This window comes from Gadus chalcogrammus, chromosome 12 (genome assembly GCF_026213295.1).
Source record: "Gadus chalcogrammus isolate NIFS_2021 chromosome 12, NIFS_Gcha_1.0, whole genome shotgun sequence".
NCBI lineage: Eukaryota > Metazoa > Chordata > Actinopteri > Gadiformes > Gadidae > Gadus > Gadus chalcogrammus.
The window spans coordinates 15,393,838-15,417,370 of NC_079423.1; the positions used below are offsets into that span (position 1 = coordinate 15,393,838).

Sequence of the window (23,533 nt, forward strand, 5' to 3'; positions counted from 1 at the left end):
GAGTACTGTATATCGGAGCTGGACGCGCTCCGAGGATTCAGCCAATGAGCGGGCGGCTTGCTTACGACATCGAAGTTTAAAATTGAAGCGGGCAAATGCGGAAGTGGGGTAGACGAGCATGTAAACAACGCTCCAGCCGTTCCTTTTGTTTTGGTTTGGACATTATACAGACGGAAGTCACTCATTTAAGTTCATTACCGAACTGCCTTTTTTAAAAGCGCCTGACTTATTTTGGTTTGTTATTTATAGTCGATAGTCAACCCTGATGCACCGTTGGTTCACTCGCAGAATCGAATGGATACTCGTGACTGTAGATCATTGTTGTACAGTTAATATTGACTTACAATAATGACGCCCATAGTGTCCAACTCTAAATGATTACTTATACGCAGTTACTGGAGACCAATGGATCCTGGATCGCCGCGGAGTAAAGTCCAATTCGGCTTTTAGTTTTTTTTCTGATTTACCTATTTTTAGCAGCCAACAGCCATGTCTTTATTTTCAATACAAGGGAGGAAGCACACAACGTATTATGACCACCTCATGTCATCAGCCTCCTCGAAAACCCCGGCCAGGGAACGCCTGATCAAGGAACAGAAGACCACACAGCTGAGCACACACCTCAGCACGGACTCAGTCAACTCAACGTGTGGCGAGAGCAGATCTGTGTACAAGAGCATCAACAGGACCTATGTGATCCCAGGGCTGTCAAAGAGCGGCGGGCCCACACCCACCCGGGGACGACTCACCCTGCAGAGGAGGAAAACAAACAACACCAACAACACCGAGAACAACGCCGAGCAAACCACCGCGATGAGCGACCCGGCGGAGAAGACCCAGACGCCCGCACCGGAGAAGAGGTTGACCCTCCAGCGCAGGACCAGGACGGTAGTCATCGACCGATCCGTCAGCTCCGACTCCAGCAGGGCCGCCGACGGGCAGCGCCTCGTCCCTACTGGGGAACCACGAGCTACCCAAGTCCTGTCGGAGTCCAACAGCAGGGTGCCCGGGATGATGGGTGTGCTCCGCACCGCAAGTCTGAGGGACACCGTTTCCAAGTTTAAAGTCAAAGAACACAGTGCACCGGCAGCTACACCGGTTAAGATCACAGATGCACCTGGGAAAACGTCACACAATAAGACGCCAACGCCCGCAACGAGGCAACTAGGGGAGCTGGGGAAAGCTGAAGACCATGCGAAGGTGTTTTCAACGCCGACTAAGAGGACGCCGTTTGAGAGGATTGCTTCAAAGAAGGACGTGTTCGAGAAGCTGTCCGTGAAAGAGCCAATCCCAAGAGCGGTATCTGTTAAAAACTCTAGTTTGGAGAGGCCCAAGATGAGAAGACCGCAAGCTGAGGAAACGAAGCCTGTTCCAACACCCAGAGGACTCAAGACCTCCTCAAGTGTGTTCAAATCAAACGCCAGCCTACCAGCGAGGAAGACTTCCAGCGACGAAGCGGCTTCGGTCCAGGGTAGCTCCACACCTTCGGAGGTCCCTCCAGCGACACGTGTCTCGGCTGAGCCCCTGGTTCGCCCCAGCGAGTTACCGAAACCACAAGACTCCCTGAAGATGGAGAACAGTGCGGTGACCGTTGCAGTGCGTGTGCGACCTTTCAATGCCAGGTTTGTACACTCATTACATTACGTTATACGCATCACATTACATTAACCTTAAATGTTGGAATTGACAACTTCGCCGACGAGAGAACAAAAAGCATATTTTATTGTCGCATTTGAGTCATATTGCGTTACTTCATCTTAGAAACACTGTCACAACTGTCATAAAAAATGGTGAAGTAAAAATGTTGTGTTGTTTTAGAGAGAAAGCAGAGAACAGACTCCAGGTCATCTTCATGAAGGACCAGGAGACAGTCGTCCAGCATCCGGTCTCAAAGCACAGCCACTCCTTCGTCTACGACTTCTCCTTCTGCTCCGTTGACGTGGAGGACCCCAGCTTTGCCAGCCAGCAGACGGTGTACCAGACCCTAGCTAGACCCCTGTTGGAGCGGGCCTTCGAGGGCTTCAACACCTGCCTGTTCGCCTATGGACAAACCGGTTCTGGAAAGTCGTACACGTGAGTGCTTTAGCTGTAAATAGAACCAAAGTGTGGGGCAAACAAGTCCTCCTGGGGCATGGTCATGAACAAAAATGAACTAAAACTTAAACTATAAAGAGCAATGTTTGGTTATGTAGTTCACCAGGAAATATTTTTTTTCCCCTGCAGTTGTACTTTGAGGTAACTGCTGTGGGCATATGTTCAGTTGATATTCACCCTGCACAACTTTTTAACATTCAGCACGTATTAAAAACGTTTTTTCCATTTCGAATCGCGCCATAGCATGATGGGCTTCGGAGAGGAAGCCGGGGTGATCCCACGCTTCTGCCAGGAGCTGTTCTCCAGACTGGCCTCCGTTCAGAAGGACAAGGTGTGCGGTCTCTCTTCTATCTCTCTTTCTCCTTTCTCATACGACAGACTCCCTTCTGGACCTCTCGCTGATGTTCTTAAGATGATCTATTATTAAATCCCTGGCTCCTCCTAGCTGAGTGTCGAGGTGTCCCTGAGCGAGACACCTAACCCTTCCTGCTCCCGATGCGCTGGCTGTCACCTTGCGTGGTTGACTCCGCCGTCTGTGTGTGAATGTGTGTATGAACCTTTGTAAGTCGCTTGGGATAAAAGCGTCTGCTAAATGCACTGAAATGTAAATGTGGATCATGTCTTCACAATGACGGTCCACATTGAATCCAATTAGTTTGTTTTGGACGCGTTTACACTTTTGACCATTCGACAATTCATACAAGGCAGTAAAAAAAACACATTTGGGTTATTCAATGCAAATGTTATTGAGTGTAGCTTCTTGGGCGACATGTTTTCATCCCAGGCTCTTGTCTGTGCATTTGCTTGTGTTTCCAGGTGTCCTGCCACCTGGAGATGAGCTACTTTGAGGTGTACAACGAGAAGATCCATGACCTGCTGGTGGCGAGGGACAACCAAAACCACAGGCTGCCTGTAAGTACAACAAACTATTTAGTGTACCACTCCAGTGCAACGATATCTCTGGCAACGAGTCCTGCAAAGATGCCTCTTCCTGACAGCCACTGTTGTGTTCGATGTATTCCAGCTTAGGGTTCGAGAGCACCCGGTCCATGGGCCCTACGTCGCTGACCTCTCTACGTAAGGACCAGCGCTCCTTTTAATCAATTTTACATGATTTAATTGTATTTATTAATAGTCGATACAGAACTATAGTAAACTCTCCCTATTCATAAGTGACCATCCGAATCACCATCGTCATCTCTCTCCTCCAGGCATGTGGTGAGCTCCTTCAGCGACATTCAGGTAAGAGACGTTCTCCCAACTTTCTTTAGTTGTTCTTGCTGCATTTCTTCCCTCCTTCCTTATGTTATTTCTCTCTCTATACCTCTAATCCGTGTGTGTGTGTGTGTGTGTGTGTGTGTGTGTGTGTGTGTGTGTGTGTGTGTGTGTGTGTGTGTGTGTGTGTGTGTGTGTGTGTGTGTGTGTGTGTGTGTGTGTGTGTGTGTGTGTGTGTTCCAGGTATGGCTGGAGCTGGGGAACAAGCAGAGGGCCACGGCGGCCACCGGCATGAACGACAAGAGCTCCAGGTCCCACTCCGTCTTCACCCTGGTCATGACCCAGACCAAGGTGACCCCCCCCCCTTGTGTGTGTGTGTGTGTGTGTGTGTGTGGCACTTAAAAGTAGGACATAGCATTCTGTAGCATCTTATCCTAGCTTTCTTTGAGGTATATAGGGAATGGTTTAACGTAGCTATTGTTTGTACGAACATCCTTACTGTACCGACTGTGATATATTGTTGTTTCTCTTTCTTCAGACAAATGTACTTATTGTAAGTCGAGTGTGTCTGTGTGTATTTGAATATGTAAGCCTCTTTTGTAGAGAATTACATACTGGCGTATTATATGAATCTGTTGTTATAATTGTAAAGGGGGATATGGGATGGTAGAATTCACATTCTAAATAATATGATAAATATGTGGCTGGTGTTGTGAGAATCATTCTCTATTTGCATTGAAGATATGTGTGTCACATAACCTGTAATATGTTGAGAAAAAAAAACAGGAACACTCTATTCATTCATTACGAAAAAGGTTACAAACCGTTCTAGCGATGCGTCTTTGTCTGTCTGCATCAGTTGTCTCGCCACCTTCATGACTGTTCTTCCCTCTTTCTCCACTCTTAATTTGTTGGTGTGCAGACGGAGTTTGTGGAGGAGGAGGAGCACGACCACCGCATCACCAGCCGGATCAACCTGGTGGATCTGGCGGGCAGCGAGAGGTGTAACTCGGCCCAGACCAGTGGAGAGCGTCTCAGGGTAGGCCTCTCCTCGCTACGCTATCCCGGAGCTTGGGTTGCAATTACAATTAGGGCATTTAGCAGACGCTTTTATCCAAGACAACTGCTCTACCTCCTGAGCTAAGTCGAGGGTTGTAGGAGTTTAATGACAGAGGCGTTCACATTATCCAAAAAGTTAAATGGTGGGAATAACGTATTTCTTTATGTTTCCTTTCATACGTTTTTAGGATTTGATTATTTTATAAAATGAAAAAAGGAACGCAAATAATTGAATTCCTTTCATTCAATTAATTCAGTTTGTGAGCTAGATCTGCCTTTCTCAGAAAATATGTAGAAGTCACTGTGTGCAAAAATAATTACATGTGGTTGATATGCTGTGTCTCTTAATGTAATTTAGTTATTTATTCTAAAGTATTTAGAAGAATAACCACATCAACAATAGTCAGACGATTCCTCTAAGGTCCTTCTATGGCTCTTTGTTTTCCCAGGAGGGAGCGAGCATCAACATGTCGCTGCTCACCCTGGGAAAGGTGATCTCTGCCCTGGCTGACCAGGTGGTCAACAGGAAGAGGGTCTTCATCCCCTACAGAGAGTCGGTCCTCACCTGGTGAGAGAAACTCTTCTTCAGCGTCTTCAGCTCACCTTTCAAGGAGTCAGGAGTCGGTCTCTTAAACAAGGGTGGAGATGTATGAAAGAGTTGTTTGATTCTAAAGTCCCTTGCCGTGGTTGGTCACGGGAAAGTGATTTGAGTGACAACATTGGCAGCCAATCAGACGTTAGGAATGCAGTGGCCCGGTGCTTCACCCTGTGGTGATTCCAGTGGTCGAATGCTTTGTTTCTCCTCATCTGTGTTTGATAAAAATCATCAAAACTATTGTAACAAAAAACCACAACTTTGAAAGATCTCTGTAATAATCATTTGAATACACGTTTTGTTTCTGCAAGTCGCAACATTAATCAACCACTTGATTAATTGACGATATCCTTTAATTAAACTCATTCAATGTATTTTCTTTTGATAAGTCTGAACGTCAATTCGTCCCGATTCCCCGCCATCTTTCTCACTGTGACCTTTGACCCGGCAGGCTGCTGAAGGAGAGTCTGGGCGGCAACTCGAAGACGGCCATGATCGCCACGGTGAGCCCGGCGGGCAGCAACGTGGACGAGAGCCTGAGCACGCTGCGCTACGCCCAGCAGGCCCGCACCATCATCAACCTGGCCAAGGTCAACGAGGACACCAACGCCAAGCTCATCCGAGGTCAGAGGTCACAGGAATAAGATGTTTAAAGGGCCTGCATTTAAGGTGAAGGTGTGAAGCCATTTAAAGCATTGCATCGGTCCACTAGTGACATCACAGGTGGGAGTCCCCACCCAGATGCATGATGGGTAAATCAAACTCCCGCACTATCCGTTTGGTACCGTCCACCAGAGAAGAGACCTAGAGTGGGTCTATCCATCATCCATCTGGGTGGACAAAGAATGGCCTGTACTGACTTAGTGAATTTCTCGCACTTGGTTGAGTAGCGTCCATTTTTTTGTGCAACGCTCTTGTTATTTTTTTTAAGTTGCCATACTCCTGTATTCGCTTTGGCTCAAACCTTAGTCGAAATTACATTTCAACCACCAAAAGTTTTTTGAGAGGACGTAGCTACCAACTAAACCATAAACGTCACCCTTTCCATGCGCTGTGTACGCCTTCTGAAGCTCTACTTCCCGGCTCTTCCCTTCTCCCCCTGTAAAGTTTTCACACTTCTGCAGCCCTCTGTAGTTTGTGTTCAGCACTTCAGCTGAACTCACCTCATCACTGGGTCACATGCATTAAAAAGTCCAATTACTCCACCGCCAGTGGGTGATATTGACTTTATTGCATGTCTGTCCATCTCTGTCCTGTTTATTGCATGTCCCCTCTCCGCTCTTTGTCTTTGTCTGCTTGTATATAATTCTCCCTCCTCACTCCGTCCCTGTCAGTCTCTCTCGCTCTCTCTCTCTCCCCTCTTGCTGTCTCTCTCCCATAACCCGCTGTCGGCCTATCTATCCATCATTGGCTTATTCACCTCCCACTTCAATTAAAGCCTGGCCCTAACCTTGCCTCTGGCCCATATTTATGCACTGTCGGCTGCACAAGACAGCTAACTGTCATGCAAGTATTATTTTTCATAGTCAGATTATACGGCCATGTCCCCTAGTGAACACTAGGGGGAGCTCTTGATGTAGCGTTCTATGCTGAAGTTCACTCATCAAACTCCAATTTAATTAAATTTGCGCCTTTTCACTTTTTTAATTTATGTCTTCAGTTGGTCGTGCTACTTTCACATTATGTTAAGGGATTGAGGATGCTTTTGTAACACATTATTTATACTACTCTTCATCCGATTACCCATGACTTATGCAGCAAATCTTTACAGTACGACGCTTTTAATTTTATAGATGAGATCGCCTTTCAATTATTTAGCATGATATGTTTATGGGATTTGACTCTTCTCGTGGGATTGCACTTAATATTTATCATTGACAGCCGTCTTCATTCCTGACCGCTTTATGACCTAGAATCATCGTAAGTTAATTTGTGTGTGTGTGTGTGTGTGTGTGTGTGTCCGTGTCTCCGTCCGCGTCCGCAGAGCTTAAGTTGGAGGTGGAGAAGCTCCGCGCCGCACAGACCAGCGCCCAGGGGGTGCTCCCGGAGAGGGAGCGTCTCTTCCAGCAGGAGATCGCCGGCCTGCGGAGCAAGCTCACGCAGCGGGAGAGGGAGAACCTGGAGAACCAGCGGTCAGCGCTCACCCGTTGCTTCACCGTTACTCATTGGCGGTCGTTCATAAAACCATCACGCATTGCACGGACTAGAAACAACAAGGAAGGCTGTGTACACATTTCAACAAAACGACTGAGCAATGCACCTTTAATGTCTGCTGTGGGGCTTAAAGTGTGTTTACACAGGAGGGACATTGTGTTCCTGAATTACCTCTAGTCTGTTCCCCAGGTCCTGGACTGGTTGTTTTCTTTCATAAGCTTGCACGACCAACTATCCTATTTTTGGCATAAAGAGGAGCACAATATCCTTACAGACATCACGGCACCGAAATGATAGTTACTATATTACTGCTGATAATAGTAATATGTGAGACTAGCGTTACTAGTCTCTAGTCTCAGTGATCCGCTACTGACAACTACTGTCCCCATGATGCTGCAGGGCCTGGAGAGAGAAGCTTGAGCAGGCAGAGATCCGGAAGCGAGAGGAAACCAAAGAACTGCAGGTGAGTGCCGTCAAGGACTTGACCCAGGGAAACACCTCTCCACAGAGCCAATACACCCCTGGCTCTATGGGTTACAGCTGGTGTACTGTCTGAATGGCCCCCAAAGCTGTGTTCCTACTGTCACTCTAACATTATGACATGGGGGTTCCTTCTGGCAGGATCAGACAATGATGTCCACGTTCTAACCTGTAGTCTGAACTGTATGCGCCGTCATTGCCATTAGTCCCTCTATAGTTTACAAAGAATGCAAACACACTGATCTATTTTACACATTTTATTCATTCCGGAAGACCTCTTTTCAGGACCGTAGTCCCTTTTCCTGCACCGGCACATCAGCACATTTTCTGTAGAGAACAGGATACAGCATAGTACAGTTGTTTGAGTGTTTATCCCCCAGCTCAAAGCTTCTGGGTTTGTTATACATTGTCACCAGCCTCATCGTTGGCATCCTTAAGCACTAAGTCTTAACTCCTACCAACCTGCTCTTTGTCATGCATCTGAAATCAGTGTTGGTCACTTTGGATACCACTGTTTGATAAATGTCTCCATAGTAAACCTCATCATGATACAATAAAATACCAAGGAGAAATTCAGCGGTGAAAACAAAATGGCGCTCCCTCAACTTTTTCCCTCCTGCGTCGGCGTCAGAGGGCCGGCCTGACCTTCAAGGTGGACAACCGCCTGCCCAACCTGGTGAACCTGAACGAGGACCCCCAGCTGTCGGAGATGCTGCTCTACATGATCCGGGAGGGCCGCACCCTGGTGGGGAAGCTCAAGTCGGAGTCCCCCCACGACATCCAGCTGTCGGGGGCTCTCATTGGCGACCGCCACTGGTGAGTCGGACCCTCCGGTAGAAGGGCGCTCGCTTGAAGAGGCTGTTTTAGTTCTTAGTTGTGCTTTCATTCTATTAAACTGTATATTATTTCCACCCACCTATTCCTATTATGGCTATAATCCGGTCCTTTTCTTCTCTTTCAAGTTCATGTTTTACCTTTTTATCAAAAATAAATTAAGGAAACGCTATTTTATTTTTTGCTTTGCTTTTTTCTGTTACACCCTTTATAACTCTTTATTTTTCCCGCTCTTCCAGTGTGATCTCGAACGTGGGAGGAACTGTGAGCGTCACGCCGATGGAGAGCGCCAAGACGTTTGTGAACGGGAACCTGATCTTCACGGCCACCGTCCTCAACCACGTACGTACAGCGACGCTGGCAATAGGAAACACATTTACTGGAGAATACGGTGAAAACAGGTTAAAAACGTCCAATTGAGAGCTGACTGCCAAATGTATGTGTATATGTAAGGTGAGTAACCGCTAATTACACGAGAATAAATTAAAAGCAAGGAATAAAAAAATAGAACTAATTTGAACATTGTATTCTTTTTTTTTAAATGGTTCCAAAACATTCAGAAACAAGCATTTTACTGTTTTGTCTGGCTTCTTCTTCACCCCGTTCATCTGCCTGTCCATGGGGTTGCCAGGGCGACCGTGTGATTCTGGGCGGGGACCACTACTTCCGCTTCAACCACCCTGCAGAGGTGCAGTCTGGGAAGCGGGTGTCGTGCTGGACGGGCTCCGGCGACGGACAGAAGGACTTTGAGTTCGCCAAGAACGAGCTGCTTTCCGGCCAGAGAGCCCAGTGAGTCGACCGTTAATACACTAGTCTTACGGACGTTTACAGTGATCAAATTGTGTTTCGGCTTTTCATTTTTCATGTTTTGGCCTGGTCATCGGTTGTTTGACCTGTTTATGTTCCGTATTAATTGATAACTGCCCTCCTTCCACCCAACTGTAGTTTTAGTTATTTATGTACTATCCAAGTTTATTATTATGATCTGCAAATCTCAGTTCTCTGAATTCCCGCGCGCTTTGAACGCCTCTCGCCTGGGTGCTCGCCTGCAGGCTGGAGGCGGAGATAGAGGAGGCCCACCTGAAGGCCAAGCAGGAGATGATGCAGGGCATCCAGATGGCCAAGGAGCTGGCCCAGAAGGAGCTGTCCGACCAGAGGGCCCGCTACGAAGACCGCATCCACACCCTGGAGGAAGAGCTGGTACAGCGCACTTCAAATGATCGAGGGGCCTGATAAGAACTTTAATCATTTTGTTTTAAAATGGTTACAAATCATACCGTACTGCCTACTTCAAAACGTCTCATTTCGACACAACGTTGTCATGTTCACTTTTGCAAAAATAAAATGTATCTGCATCAACTTCACAAGTCTGAATCAAAAATCCTCAAAAGATAAGAAGAAAATATAAGAGAAATAATACTAATAATTCAAAACATTAAAATTACAAATCTTAAAATATTGCGCAATATCTAACATAACATTCCAACTGCCCCCCCCAACCCACTCCCCCACTCTCAGGTGGAGGAGAGCCAGCGGAAGCAGAACCAGGAACAGGACAACAGGCGCGTGGCCAATCAGATGGCAGAGCTGCGGCAGGCCAAGCAGCACCTGGAGCTGGAGGTGGACACGCAGAAGAAGAGGCTCCGCCTCCACGTCGAGGCCCAGGTCAGGGCGCCTCTTATACTGGAGGGTCAAGCTGTTATACTGGAGGGTCCAGGGGGGTCTGGCTGTTATACTGGAGGGTCCAGCTGTTATACTGGAGGGTCCAGGAGGGTCCGGCTGTTATACTGGACGGTCCAGCTGTTATACTGGAGGGTCAAGCTGTCATACTGGAGGGTCCGGCTGTTATACTGGACGGTCCAGCTGTTATACTGGAGGGTCCGGCTGTTATATTGGAGGGTCCAGGAGGGTCCGGCTGTTATACTGGGGTGTCCAGGAGTGTCCATTTCAGGACAAAGTGAATGCTTTGATCCTAAGCCTCTTAGAGGTGACGTATTATCCCACCAGGTGTGAGTGTGATTATCTGTGAGAAGCCGCTTGGAAAATCTGCCTCTTCTGACATCACAAGTGGGCGTGTCCACCTAGACGTATGACGAATAGATGAGCAACGTTTGCTACAGTCCACTGGGTAGGCTGGTAGACTGATCTATCCAGGGTACATCTAGGTGGACGCGCCCACTTGTCGATGACAGAAGAGGCCGATTTTCAAAACGGCTTATGACGGCTAATCACACACTCATCTGGTGGTATAATATGTCACCTTTAAGATTGAGTCAAATGCATGTCATTTTTTGCGTTTTGGTCTTGCGGTGGTTTCGACAAGGGGATATCAAAACTAGCTGCTTTCGGTTGGGAGTCAAAACACCCCTAGCCAGAGCTATGCTCACTGCACTGAAAAAAAAAAGTTTGGTCTCAAAAATGTGTCATCGAGAATGATGTCGTTCTAGCCACGATTCGCTGAGATCAGCGTCGGAATCATATTTTTTTCCTTTTGGAAAGTATAGAGGGAGTGAGTGATGTATACCATATAGTTAACCACAATATTTTTTAAGGAATCGAACAAAAAAGCACACGCCATTGGAATTTCTCTGTGAAATGAAAAGGCAGAGGAAAAGACATTCTCATGCGGTCGTTATCTTTAATGTTATACGTGTGTCAACCTTTCCAATTATAGAGCCAATTTACACCATTTGACCGCCTTTCACAGAATACGCTAAATAAAATGACCGCCTGGTCAGCTTCTAAGACGGCCCGATTGATAAGAGCAACCTTGAAAGTGAAACCAAGGTCAGCTCCGCTAATACGGTGATGACCGATCCCAGGTGTGAAAGGCAAGCCCTCCCCGCCGTAGGGTTGCCCCAGTAACGGGTGTTACCTGACCCTACCAATGACCCATCGACCTGAAGGTTGACGGGTCCTAATGGCTGTACCAGCGCTGACCGGCTCCTCCTCATCGGGTGGTGGTCAGATCTCTGACGCGTTCGTTGTGTGTCCGGACCCCAAGGCGTTGGAGGAGCACAGCGTGCGGCAGGCCAAGATCGTGGACGCGCTGGAGGCGGAGAAGGTGAAGCTGAGCAGAGATCTGGAGGAGATTCAGAACAGGATGGCCCTGAGGGAGAACCGCACCCCTAAGACCGGTACGCATGGGGGGGGGGGGGGAGGGGGTCTCATTGGTCTGTCTGTGTCCATGTCTAAGGTGTGTGTGTGTCCGTGTTTGTCTGTCTGTGTCCATGTCCGGTGTGTGCATGTCAATGTGTGGCTGTATCCATGTCCGTTGTAATGTTACATGTTGTAAGATAAGATGTGCTTTTCAAACCCCAACTGGGGATTAATCAGAAAGTACTGGACATTCATATCAGTTGTTCCCCATGGAACACCTTTGGCTGGAACACTATTTGACCCTAATCGTCTCCGCTGCGGTGCTTGCTGGCTTCATTCGCTGGCGTTGCGGATGGAGTTTGTAACGTGTCTTTGTGTCTTTGGGTCAAAGTGGCGCCACAATGGGACGCCATGAAGCTCTCCCTGATGATCGAGGAGGCCAACAAAATCAGCACCAAGCTGAGGAAAAACACGCGCTTCAGCAGGTAGTGTAGAGTGAACACACACACACACACACAAGAGATTGTTACTTACTACATTGTTAGTAGTAGTCATTTTGCCAATCTTTTTTTCTATTTAGATCCTTACATTGCATTCAGATCCATCTCTCTATGGAGTGACGCCTCAGAGGTTTTGGGTTTTGCTCAAGGATTTTTGGCCATTTAGCGGACGCTTCTATCCAAAGCTTGCAACCATTCATACACACATTCACACGCTTACGGCGGAGTCAACCATGCAAGGCGACAGCCAGGCTTGTCGGGAGTAGTTAGCGTTAGGTGTCATGCTCAGGGACACCTCGATAATCAGATAGGAGGAGGCAGGGATCAAACTAGCAACCTTCCGGTTACAAGTCAACCCACTCTACCTCCTGAGCTATGTCTACGATTAAGCTCTCGACATTGCAATTCAAACCCAGAGCACCCACGAACAAACACCCTGACCCTTAGACTAACAGCATTCGGTAAACTATCACCGACCAGTATGAGATTTATTACCGTTCAGCTTTGACTTTTAAATGTTTTTTTTGCTTTCAGGCACGAGAGCTCAGAGATGGAGAACGCCAGGGAAGAGAACGGCATGCAAGTGCGTGTCCAGAACACCAAGCTTGGCATCTCCACCTTCTGGACCCTGGAGAGGTTCCAGAACAACATGGCCGCCATGAGGGAGCTGGAGCAGGTAGAGGACATAACGCTTTCAATGCATTTCTGGTCTGGATTCCTCTCTAAATGTGTGCGTTGGCAACCATTCTTAATGTATCAATGGCAGAATAGGGGATTTCTAAACTATCATAAAGGTAGCATTAGTGATGGACTAAATAATTTGTTAATTAGAAATGTATCAGAAAACCTGACGTCAAATAATTGACTTTTAAAGGTTTCATCTGGACTGTTATTCTTCCGTTCCCGCCCTGCGGCCTGTCATTCTCTCAACCCAGCGCACCACACATTCCTCCAACCTGTCTTGTTTCCCCCATTCAGCATGTAAAGAAACCGACATATAATCTAATACCCGGGCCATAGAACATGCCCATACTCTCATAAACAGGCCCAAATGGCTTGTTTATGTGGTTGACGGCCGGGAGAGCTATGCCTCGTCTCCGGCGTATTTCTCATTAAGTGGAGAACGCGAGGGTCGGCGTAGTCAGCGATATTTTACCCTCCCCAGGGGGAAGCCGCCTCCAAGGATGATGAAGTTTTTTACGATCCCGATGATGAGTGGGAGCAGGATCTGTCTGCCTCCTCCTCCACCACCACCACCTCCTCCTCGGCCTCCTTCTCGCGGCGCAGGTAATTATCGCCTCACCTCCAGCCCCCCCGCCATCCATCCCTCCGTCCCGCCGTCCTTCTGTCCCGCCCGGAGCATCTACATTTAGATTACCTTTTATAAACGCTTTAACTCTTGTTCTTATCCCCGAGTGACTTTCAAGAGCGCCCGGGAGAAAGTGGTCTCTCTGGTGCCCTGCTCCCGGGTGCTGTGACCCCGCTTTCTTTTAGACAAAGGGCACGATGGAGATCGCATCGAACCTGCGCTGGCAGACCTCATCCCTGCCTCCACACCGGGTTCAACCACATCTGGTTGATTTTCACCCAACCCCCCCCCCCCCCTAAATAAAGAATCGATTTTACCTCCTGGCGTTTGAATCACACGTTGAGCGTAACCGCTCGGACGACCTGTTGTCAGACGTCACGAAAGAACTCGTGGTTTACGGCCCTGAGCCGATGCCCGTGATGCTCTGTGTTAACTGGCTCCTGGCGTGCCGCACTCCGGTATGAACAATCTGTCAAGCAAAACGATGGAAATATGGAAAGTTCCGCGCGCTCCTTGAATGGAACGTGGAAGGGCGGCCTTTGTTGAAGCGCTTCTCGCGGGCGACTTTATTTTCTCAGAGCTGTCCTCTGTTTATGTTTCCACTGCCAGTGTGATTTTCATCCCGTCAGATGTGCAGATGTTTAACACATCCTGAGCTTCTCTCTTTTCTCCCTCTCACCCCCTGACAAGCTGAGAAGAAGTGGCTATTTGAAGATCATTCCTCCCTGGGCTGTTTGAAGCTTTTCTTATGGTTTTTTAACGGCAGGGGAACTGAAAGAGAAGGGGGGCCAGCCAAAGTTCCAGTATTTCTTACTGTACTGTACAATTCCTTCTACAATCGTGGTCCAAACATCAGGCGGCACCCACAATGTTTTCCTCTCACATTGTTATTTTTCTTGTCAGGCATGTTTATGAGCTCCTATTGGTGCCAGTGGTAGGACCAGCCAAGGGCAACATGGCAGCGAGCTCTCTGTACCTCCTTCACCTCCCTTCTTCTTCTCTGCTTCCAATAAGCCTCCGCTGGCTAGCGCTCTATACTAGACCGTGTTTACCCGACGCCGTCAGGTTAACTTGCTACGGTCTATTTGCTTACTAATTAGACCCTGTGGAAAAATATTGGGTGTATCGGGCCATAGTTCCTACGCCACTGGGCTCACCGATGGTATTTCTGCCACACATATTCTATGCTCCCATTTACATTTCATAATTCTTTGTTTTTTTCCGAAGCAAATTAAGGCGAAGCTGAGAAGTTGAACTATGAACACATACGGCAAGCTACAAGAAATACATTTTTGGAGATTTGCATGAATTTCTCAACAACATTTGGATAGTCTGTACGTGGAATAGCTATAGGGATCTTTGGGGTAATAGGATTTTTTACCTTATTATTAATTATTATTTCTTATTATTTTGCTTATATGTGTAGTCTAGGGGGAGACATTTCACAGATAACGCCTCCAGATGGCAATCGGTGTGAGAAATTTCACCATTGACCATCCCAGTTGTAGTCTACTGGGAGACATTTCACCAATCAAACTCCATGATGTGGACGGGAGTTATATTTCCAGTGTTTGTAAGGCTCCTACCTAGCGGCCGTTCTTCATGGTTCTGACCCCTGGCTCTGTCCCCTTTACCAGGAGCCGAAGCCTGTTGAAGAGCAGGAGGATCTCGGGGCGACTGTACGAGATCAGGGTCCACCCCATCCAGAGCCTCCTCGGTGCCTCTTCCACGTCCACCGGTAAACCCTTCCGTCTGACTCTCATACCCATCATTCTAAATCATTGGTTCTAAAAGTGCGGCCCGCGGGCCAATGCCGGCCCGCAATGACATACAGATGTAAGTAAAAAAAAAAAATATATATATAAAGAGAAAAGTCGACTCTCTAGCTTTCAATTAAATCCTGTTAAATTTGTTAGTTTTAATCCGACTGTTCATTACTTTGAAAGGATGAACCTCAGTTTCGTGACTTACTTGACCTCACTCCCAGAGGTCCACGGTGCAATGTTTTTTTTTCACCACTGGGATGCTGACGGCGTTTCCCGCCAATTTATTTTTCCTTTGGCAGCCCTCAGTCAAATTCTGGGTTCCTAAATTGGCCCTCAGCTGTCAAAACGTTGAGAACCCCTGTTCTAAATGTACAACGTTTGACGGACGGTTTTATCCAAACATCTTTTAAAAGTGAAGCCTAGCCCATCCACTACTCAACAACATTTAGTTCATAATTCATCACAACCGTTCCCTCATTAGGAGATGAACGTTGAAGATGAGGGTGAAACATTTACAAGTCTTAACCAGACCGTTGCCAATGGGACCCGTAATACCATAATTGAGAAAGTACCATTTGAGACCCATGGATGCATAATAAGATTACTTTATTTATTCGGGGGGGGGGGGGAATTGTTTAACTCGTGTTGAGACCGCTGCCGAGCAACCGTCTTATAAGAAGATTAAAACTGCCAGGGTTAGGGGTTCGAGTCCCACCAAACGGCACACGTCCAACACTTTCTCCTCGCCGTCCGTCCCAGGGCTGATGGGCGTGGCCCAACCCCCGTCCACCCATCCGAGCGCGTCAAGCTCCGCCCTCCCCGGCATCTGCAAGGAGCTGATTGGCCAGAGCCTATCCACCCTGCGGGGCTGCGGGGGCCCGGAGGAGAGCATGGCGGACCGGTTGATCCACGACCTGCAGCTGGTCTACACGGTGGTCCGCACCGTCTGTGACCTGTACGACGGCCTGGACGATGACAGCCAGGAGAACGGTGGGGCCGTGGGAACACGCCTTTTAGGATTATTAACCGATTTTTTTTTAAATTATGTAAAACAAGATAGGGAATTGTCAACTGAAGTTTTTCGAATTTGTATGTTACTACAGGATGATGCAGCATGTATGTTAATTATGATTAAGCCCCCTAATGTTTCCCACTAACATGAGTGGCAGGTGTTCGTTGACTCCTCCTAGTTCCTATCTGCCTTCACTGTCTTTCACCCTTGCCATACTTTGGTCCCCGCTCAACAATCAAAGAGTGCGTCTCTTTCTCTCCCCTTCAGCGTTTCTCCCTTCCCCTTTCCTCCAGTGTTGGTCCATCTCTCCCGATGGGATCCTCCTGTCTCTGGTCTCACCCGAGCCTCCCTCTGTCTCTCTCCCCTCCTGTAGTGTTCGCCTGCCGCCCGGAGGCCCAGGGCCAGCTGGTGGTCGCCACGTCGGCGGTGGAGCGGGCGGTCTTCCTCACCCGCCACTGGCTGGCCAGCACGCGGCCCGCCGCCCGGGCCCTGTACTCCGCCGCCGAGGAGCTGCGGTGCCAGGTCAAGAGGATGGGAGGCTTCCTCCAGCTGCTCATCCAGGTAGGGCCAACCCCCAGAGCCACACCTTCCCGTCTCTTCGTTCACGGTAGAGTTGGTTTTGGAGGAGGACGACGCTTTCTCTTGCGGGTCAGATTTGTGTTAAGTTCGGGTACGAAGGCGAAATCCCTTCGAAAAGGAGTAGATGCATAGGCCTATAGCTTATGTTCCTTATGTTTATTTATATGTGTAATTAATGTACATTCTCCACAGCCCTAAGTGCACGGCAGCCCGTGGGAGCCCTGGAGGGTTCTTGATGTGTGCAATGGGTCCATTTCTCGGCAGCCAACGCGATGCTAGGAACAGGCTTAAGCTAGCTCTCCTTTTTATGAGAGGAAGCACGCTCAGACTTCCTTCCGTCACTTCCTTCCTTTTTCCGTGCAAAATTGTCTCGTTTCAAATGCTATATATCAGCACAAAGGCTGATATAGTGTCTGTTCAAGTTTAATTACACGTTTTTAAAAAATTGACAATCTTAATTGGAGAGTTAAATCCAGCTTCTTTAATTCCGAAAATATTTTATATGGTTTCATACATATTATACATTGGCTCCTCAACAAACGATAGATAACATAGCTGTTAGCCTGTGACCATTGACAGGTGATTGCTGTTAACTTGACAGCACAGCGATATTCACACCTAAATATGAACACAGTTACGTTAATCCTTGGTAGAATAACAAATCAATATGTTCCCCAAGTGCAACAGGTAAGGAAAGATATATAGATGGCATATATGATGATTTCAATGTCTTAATAAATCATTATTATTTAACATTTATGTCATGTCCTAATTATCAGTCAAAATATTGGAAGTCAAAGATGCACTGTTTTTTTTTTGTCTGTGCACCTTACAAAATAATCGCTGCATGGTGCAATATGTGGATTGAAAAAAAAAGAGAAAAAATAAGTGATTATCAATTTTGTTTGCGTTTGACACGTGGATGGCTCATCAAAATGCAGGGCATTGATTGATGGGTCTTTGCTGTGAGCTGTTTGAGCTGTGTGTATGGAAATGGGTAAGCAGGGGGAATTCTCAACCTTGAGTCGTGTGAACACAACATGAATATATGGAAGCGTGAATCCGAAATTCCCTCCAGGCCCCACCGTCTAAACACGGCCCCATGTTTTTCCTCGGTCCTCTCTCTCCCTCCCTCCCTCTGTCTTGGCTCCCGGACCCGTCGCGTCCGCGGTTCCACTTACCGACCCCCCTACAATCAATGGGAACCACTTTGTTGCTTTCCTCATATTGATCTGTTTTAATTAAATTCAACCGGGTTTTGCGCGTTCGTGTACGCCATGTAAAAAATATTTAACAAAAAGAGAATTCTGTTATTCAATTATGTATTCATTATTTATATCTTCCCCCCCCCCCCCCCCGGCCTCCAGGGCTGTGAGTCTGAGATCTCGTCCATGGTGACGGAGGCCCACAGGAAGAGCTCTCAGTGTCTGGACGTGGCGTTGAGAAGCGTGGGTCACCTGGCTGCGTTGACCGGCGAGCCACTTGGCGCCCCTGAGCCCAGCGCCCGGGCCATCGGCAAGGTAGCAAGCACGCACGCACGCGCACGCACGCACGCACGCACACGCACAAAGACAGACAGAAAGACGCACACATTAACATGGAGACATGGACACAGATACACACATGGACACACACACAAGGACACAGATACACACATGGACACAAACACACAGAGACATGGAAACACGACACGCACACACACAAACGCACACACACACACACACACACACACACACACACACACACACACACACACACACACACACACACACACACACACACACAGCACCATACATTAGTAACACTAGTGAAGACAGCCACTGGTGTTTGGGGTGCTCAGGGGGCTGGAGGGGCTACTAATCATGCCCTCTGATCAATGAGGCCGGGGAATGGTGTGTGTGGGGGGGGGGGGGGGGGGTTCATCTATGTCGGTCTTAGCACTGGAGGCTGCTTGATAATTTGCCAGGACCAGCCCTCCTTCTTTGCTTGATATTATAAATTACGCATGTGTTAATCCTGCGGAGGTTGCGTTTATTTATTTTTCTGACTCTACGGCAAACAGGCATTTTAAGTGTGTGTTTGTGGTGAACTCGACTTATGCTCACATTGCACAAAATAAGCAATAGTTAATGCTACTGGTAGTTTTATAGACCACTCATTTTGTACTTTGGATGACAAGAATTTCCCCTTTGTTTTCAGTTGCACATAATGCGTCTTATTTGTCTGGTTTGGTTTATCTCGCTGAATGTTGCAGAAGAAAACGTCTAAATCTATAAACAAATACCTTCTGTTGTTAATTTGTGCGGTCCTGATTGTAAGGCATAGGGAGTCGTTTGCCATGTGTATTAAGCTTGGAGTAGATTACAACACAATTTCCCTGAAGGGGATTATTAAAATAACGTAACATTTTGTATTTTTCCATCAGTTCTAACTGTTCAGCAAACTGCCATGGAAATGTGGTTAATAATCCCCAAATTACTTCTGCACTACATTACAGTCTTCCACCTCCATGTGTCTCTTGGAGGGGACCAATAAGGGAGTGGGGTCCCTGTTGGAGGCGGGGCTTCACATTACAAAGGAAATGCTGAGGGATGCACAGCTGGCCTATCCGAGGACCCCGGTGAGAAATCACATCATCATGCAATTAATAAGACATTTGTTTTATTATCTTTAATCATTCTTCCATTCACTTTGTTACGAGGCTATTGGATAGAAAAAGGAATACAATAATGTTAGGGGGATGTTAAACACTATGTCATTTGGATAAATTAGAAGTATTATTTTATTTGTATTTTAACAAAGGGTTGTGTAGATAAATGGTTTCTTTAATCACTTTTATTGTGGCTGACTAGCACGTTAAAATAAGAAAAGTGACGTGTACGCTACCCATAGATCACTGACTCTGTTTCTCCTGGACATTCTGGGTCTTTTAAGAAGGACTTTAGAGGAACTAAAGCCACGTTTGTCTGCCAGCCTTAACTGTTGTTTTGTTCGCAGGCCCTACAGAGTCTAAAATCCAAGGCAGTAGACCTGGCTTGTTCCCTACAGACCTACATCCACTGCCACATGACGGTAAGAAACGACCATAAAACGAGTGGCTGACCTCAAGATGAACAATGATGTCAGACGGACCTGTCGCTGCATAGAGAATACTACATGTCCTGCGGGCCGTACATTTTAGATCTAGGGGTTTGGATAAAGAAATGATGCTTGTTCATTTTAAATAATATCAACAGTGATTTTTATTCGTAATGAAATATGGGATTCATGTCACTAAAGAGCACGTCAGGATGGATGGATGGCTGCCCAAGGGTTAGGGTAAGTCCATGACACAGGTAGACTTTCAACCTTTCGGCTTGGCCAAAACAACCGAACCGCTAGACTCTCCTGCCCCCACACCCTGCCACATTGAGTTGCTAGGCAGAATAACATTGGATGCCCCCAAAGCCTACTCGGCCACAACCACACAACTAATGAATGTTTTCTTATTCTAAACAGCTTTGACAACAAAAACACACAACACTTAATCATTTTTGTTCAAACCCCCGCTGTAAACTCCTCCAGGCCCCTTCGAGTTTTGATACGTACGCTCTCTGGGATATTTTGTGGTCGAAAACAAAAATGATTATAAGACATAAAGAGAGCTCTCAGTCAACCGCATTCGTGAAAAAAAAAAAAATATACAGTCTAGAAACCAAGGTCTGAAACGAGTGTCATCTTGCGTTGAGGCTCGGGGGTAGTGGCGGCTGAAATGTTTATAGTGGCGAGCCAATTTGTATATTGGGAACGGGAAGACGGCACCCAGTGAGGAACATACTTGAGCTCCAAATTTGCTGTAATGGAGCCGAAGCCTTGGCCGGCGTTAAAAAGGACTGAGAGTTTTGTACTTGGCAGCTCCCGGGAACGGGGTTTCCCCCTCCAGTGACCTGAAAACCCGGTCCCAGTTGCCGAGCAGATGCTCCTTGGAAGAATAAAAAAAAAGGCGTGAAAAAGGGTCTTCATGTGTCACAGATTAAAAGCCTGCTGCCCTAACCGCCGCCTGTTAAAGACGTCGCTCAACTGCCTTTTTATTGCTTCTATAAAAAACCCAAGAGCACCATGGGAGCTTATCTGCCCTCCGTCCGTCCCTGGGCGATCGTTATGGAAACGAATGGAGTTGAATGGAATCGCATCACTCAACGCTAACGCCGCTTGTTAGCTCTTATCTTAGCCACACAAATTGGCCGTTTTTTTTTTTTCAGTTCGGTTCGGTTCTACTCTGTTGTGTATTGGGAGGAAAGAAGGGGGGGATTTCTCTGTCCACAATGCCTTGCATTGTTCAACGAAAGGCAGTGTTTATAGTGAATTATTGCCGAGTTTAACAACTGTCGGGCCAGAGGTCTAGGGAGGGCCTCTCAGCAGCCAACAGAAGAAGAAGAAGAAGAAGAAAAAAAATCGTCTTTAGTCCAAGTGAATTCATACACTATGAATGAGTGGTGAAAAAAGGCTGCATGTTTATATCATTCCTTTTTTTCTTTTTAAAATGAAATAAACGCTTTGGTGTTTCAGTGTTATTGAAGAGAACGATTATCTGTGAAACTGTCAGGGCTGGCAGCATAATATGGTCTGACCGCAGCTCAATCTTCGTAATGACATAGCAATGATATCCACACCCATATCTGGGACTCTGAGATTAATTTGCCAAGTCATCTGAGATCCACATTACCCTCTGCCGTTCTAAATGCGAATGGAAGCTATTTGGTGTCTATCATAGGAAAGCTGTGCTCATCAACAAACATTCAGGGTTTTTTCGACTGACACCAGCTACCACGCGGCACGCATGGATTTATGTACACCCAACACCTCACTGCAATGCCTTAAAGTTGAAGAAGAGTGCTGGAAGGCCTTCTGAGAAATAAAGGCGCGAGGATCAACGGCAATCACAATCCCTGGTGTTCAAGATGGAGGCTCCACCTAGTGAAAAGTGTCTGGAACCGTGAATAAGAGTGCAGATGTTTTTCAGATAGATAAGTGTGTGTGTGTGTGCGTGTGCCCGCACAGGAGAGGGAGTCCGGCCCTGACAGAGTTGATGATGAAGACGAGGCCCAGGTGTCTCATCTCCAGAAGCTGAGGGCTGTGGCTACCATGCTGTTCCAGCTCAACAGGGCCATCGCAGTACTCCACACCTGCCTGGCCGACACCCTGAGAGGTAAAGCCCTCTGCAGAGACAAGGGCCTCAAAGCATTGGAGCATCACAACGTATTACAATAGAACCATTTTTATTTAAAGGTACCTCGTTGTAAAATGATCTAGTATAATGGGAAGTGTAGATGTGCTTTATATAGCCATGTATTCATATTTTATAGTATGATGGAAGTGTAATGTGCTTTATTACACCTTTATAGTCACATTTTATAGTATTATGAGAAGTGTAGATGAGCTTTATAATAGCTGTATAGTAACATTATATAGTGTTATGGGAAGTGTAAATGTGCTTTATTACAGCTTTATAGTAGCATTTTATAGTATTATGAAAGTGTAGATGACCTTTATAATGGCTGAATGGTAACATTATATATTGTTATGGGAAATGAAGATGTGCTTTATATAGCTATGTGGAAATATTTTATAGGATTATGAAAGTGTAGATGTTCTTTATTGTAGTAATGAGGGAAATCTTTCTGTCACAGAAGAGAACATGATACCACATTCATTTTAAGACATCATATGCTTGAAAAATATGTAATTTTTACTTGAATGCAAGGCTTTTTTATAAACTGAGCAGTGAAGTGCCTTGGCTTTTCGACTCCCAGTTGAAAGATACTGGGTTCAATCCCCAATGTCCACAGCCTAACCAATAGGACATCCTTGAGCAAGACAAGCCAAACCTCTCACCAGTCCTGGTTGACCTGTGTCTGAATTCAATGTCTGAATGTTGGCTAAACGACTCCACAGTAAATCATGGCCTACTCTTCCCTGACCCCCCCCCAGGTAAAGGCCGGGAGTCCAACCTGACCACCGGTAGTGCGGCCATCAGCTCTTCCGCCCGGGCCGTTGGTGACCTCGTCCGCGGCCACTCTGAGGCGGTGGCCTCCGTCGACCCCGACCTGCCCTGCCCGCGGAGGCTCTCGACCACACGGGAAGAGCTCCAGGCCGCCATTCACACCCTGACCACCACCACCTCCGACCAGCAGGGGGCAGAAGGCAGGCAATCCGCTGGCCCCAACAGCACCGGCTCCTTCCACACCGGCAACGACGACTCGGATGTGTCCAAAGATGGTTCCTTCCGGAACAAGGCAGCTGCTAAAGTGCTGTACTCCCTTGCCTCCGATGTCTCGTCCAATCGCAGTCCTCACTGGGTGTGATGGACAGGTGTTCTGTAGAGCTTGACTCCGCCCCTCTTAGGGCTGTGTATCTGTGTGTTTTGTGGTTTGTCACAGCTTGTTTTCACTTGTTTCACATTGCTATCTGCTTTTTGTTGAAATTGTCCTGGCTTTGAGTCTCTTATTAGTACTGTTAAGGTTTTTGTATACCAGTTTTCTGGGTAAATTGACCGAAACTATAGGTACCGTTGGAACAGGAAAAGACATTGAAAACACTTGTTCCCCACTCTACCAGATCATGCCTCTATGCTGATGTTCTATGCTCTACTGTACCTTCTTAGGTCTATCCAAATTTGTACTATAAAGGCTCCAATGTAGGCCGAAACTGTCATGTACGCAGTGTATAAAAAGAAAGATGAATGGGCATTGTTCATGGCAGATTTATTAATGGTCGTTTTGTGTGAAGGTAAATATGTTATTCATGAACAAATATTGGTGGATCGGCAACTATTGTAATTCAGCAACCTTTATCTTT

The 23,533-nt window shown here is 47.0% G+C and overlaps 1 protein-coding gene across 1 annotated transcript; it reads left to right on the top strand.

The window, feature by feature from the left end:
• Positions 1-43: 43 nt before the first annotated feature.
• On the top strand, positions 44-23,389 carry kif14 (kinesin family member 14). Its single transcript, XM_056603786.1, has 29 exons — positions 44-1,622; positions 1,819-2,073; positions 2,338-2,425; positions 2,911-3,006; positions 3,119-3,171; positions 3,306-3,336; positions 3,553-3,660; positions 4,232-4,348; positions 4,818-4,936; positions 5,415-5,587; positions 6,948-7,095; positions 7,517-7,580; positions 8,229-8,413; positions 8,671-8,773; positions 9,063-9,220; positions 9,484-9,631; positions 9,950-10,096; positions 11,436-11,568; positions 11,922-12,015; positions 12,565-12,706; positions 13,196-13,317; positions 14,977-15,077; positions 15,865-16,095; positions 16,491-16,678; positions 18,064-18,216; positions 19,194-19,316; positions 19,694-19,768; positions 21,737-21,884; positions 22,667-23,389. The coding sequence occupies exons 1-29, from the start codon at positions 490-492 to the stop codon at positions 23,038-23,040; spliced, it is 5,010 nt and encodes a 1,669-aa protein (XP_056459761.1). The 5' UTR covers positions 44-489; the 3' UTR covers positions 23,041-23,389.
• The last annotated feature ends 144 nt before the right edge of the window (positions 23,390-23,533 follow it).

Coding starts and splice junctions, on each gene's coding strand:
- kif14 (XM_056603786.1), top strand. CDS start 490: ATGTCTTTATTTTCAATACAAGGGAGGAAGCACACAACGTATTATGAC. Junction 8,414..8,670: donor CTCATTGGCGACCGCCACTG/GTGAGTCGGACC, acceptor CCGCTCTTCCAG/TGTGATCTCGAACGTGGGAG. Junction 21,885..22,666: donor CCTGGCCGACACCCTGAGAG/GTAAAGCCCTCT, acceptor ACCCCCCCCCAG/GTAAAGGCCGGGAGTCCAAC.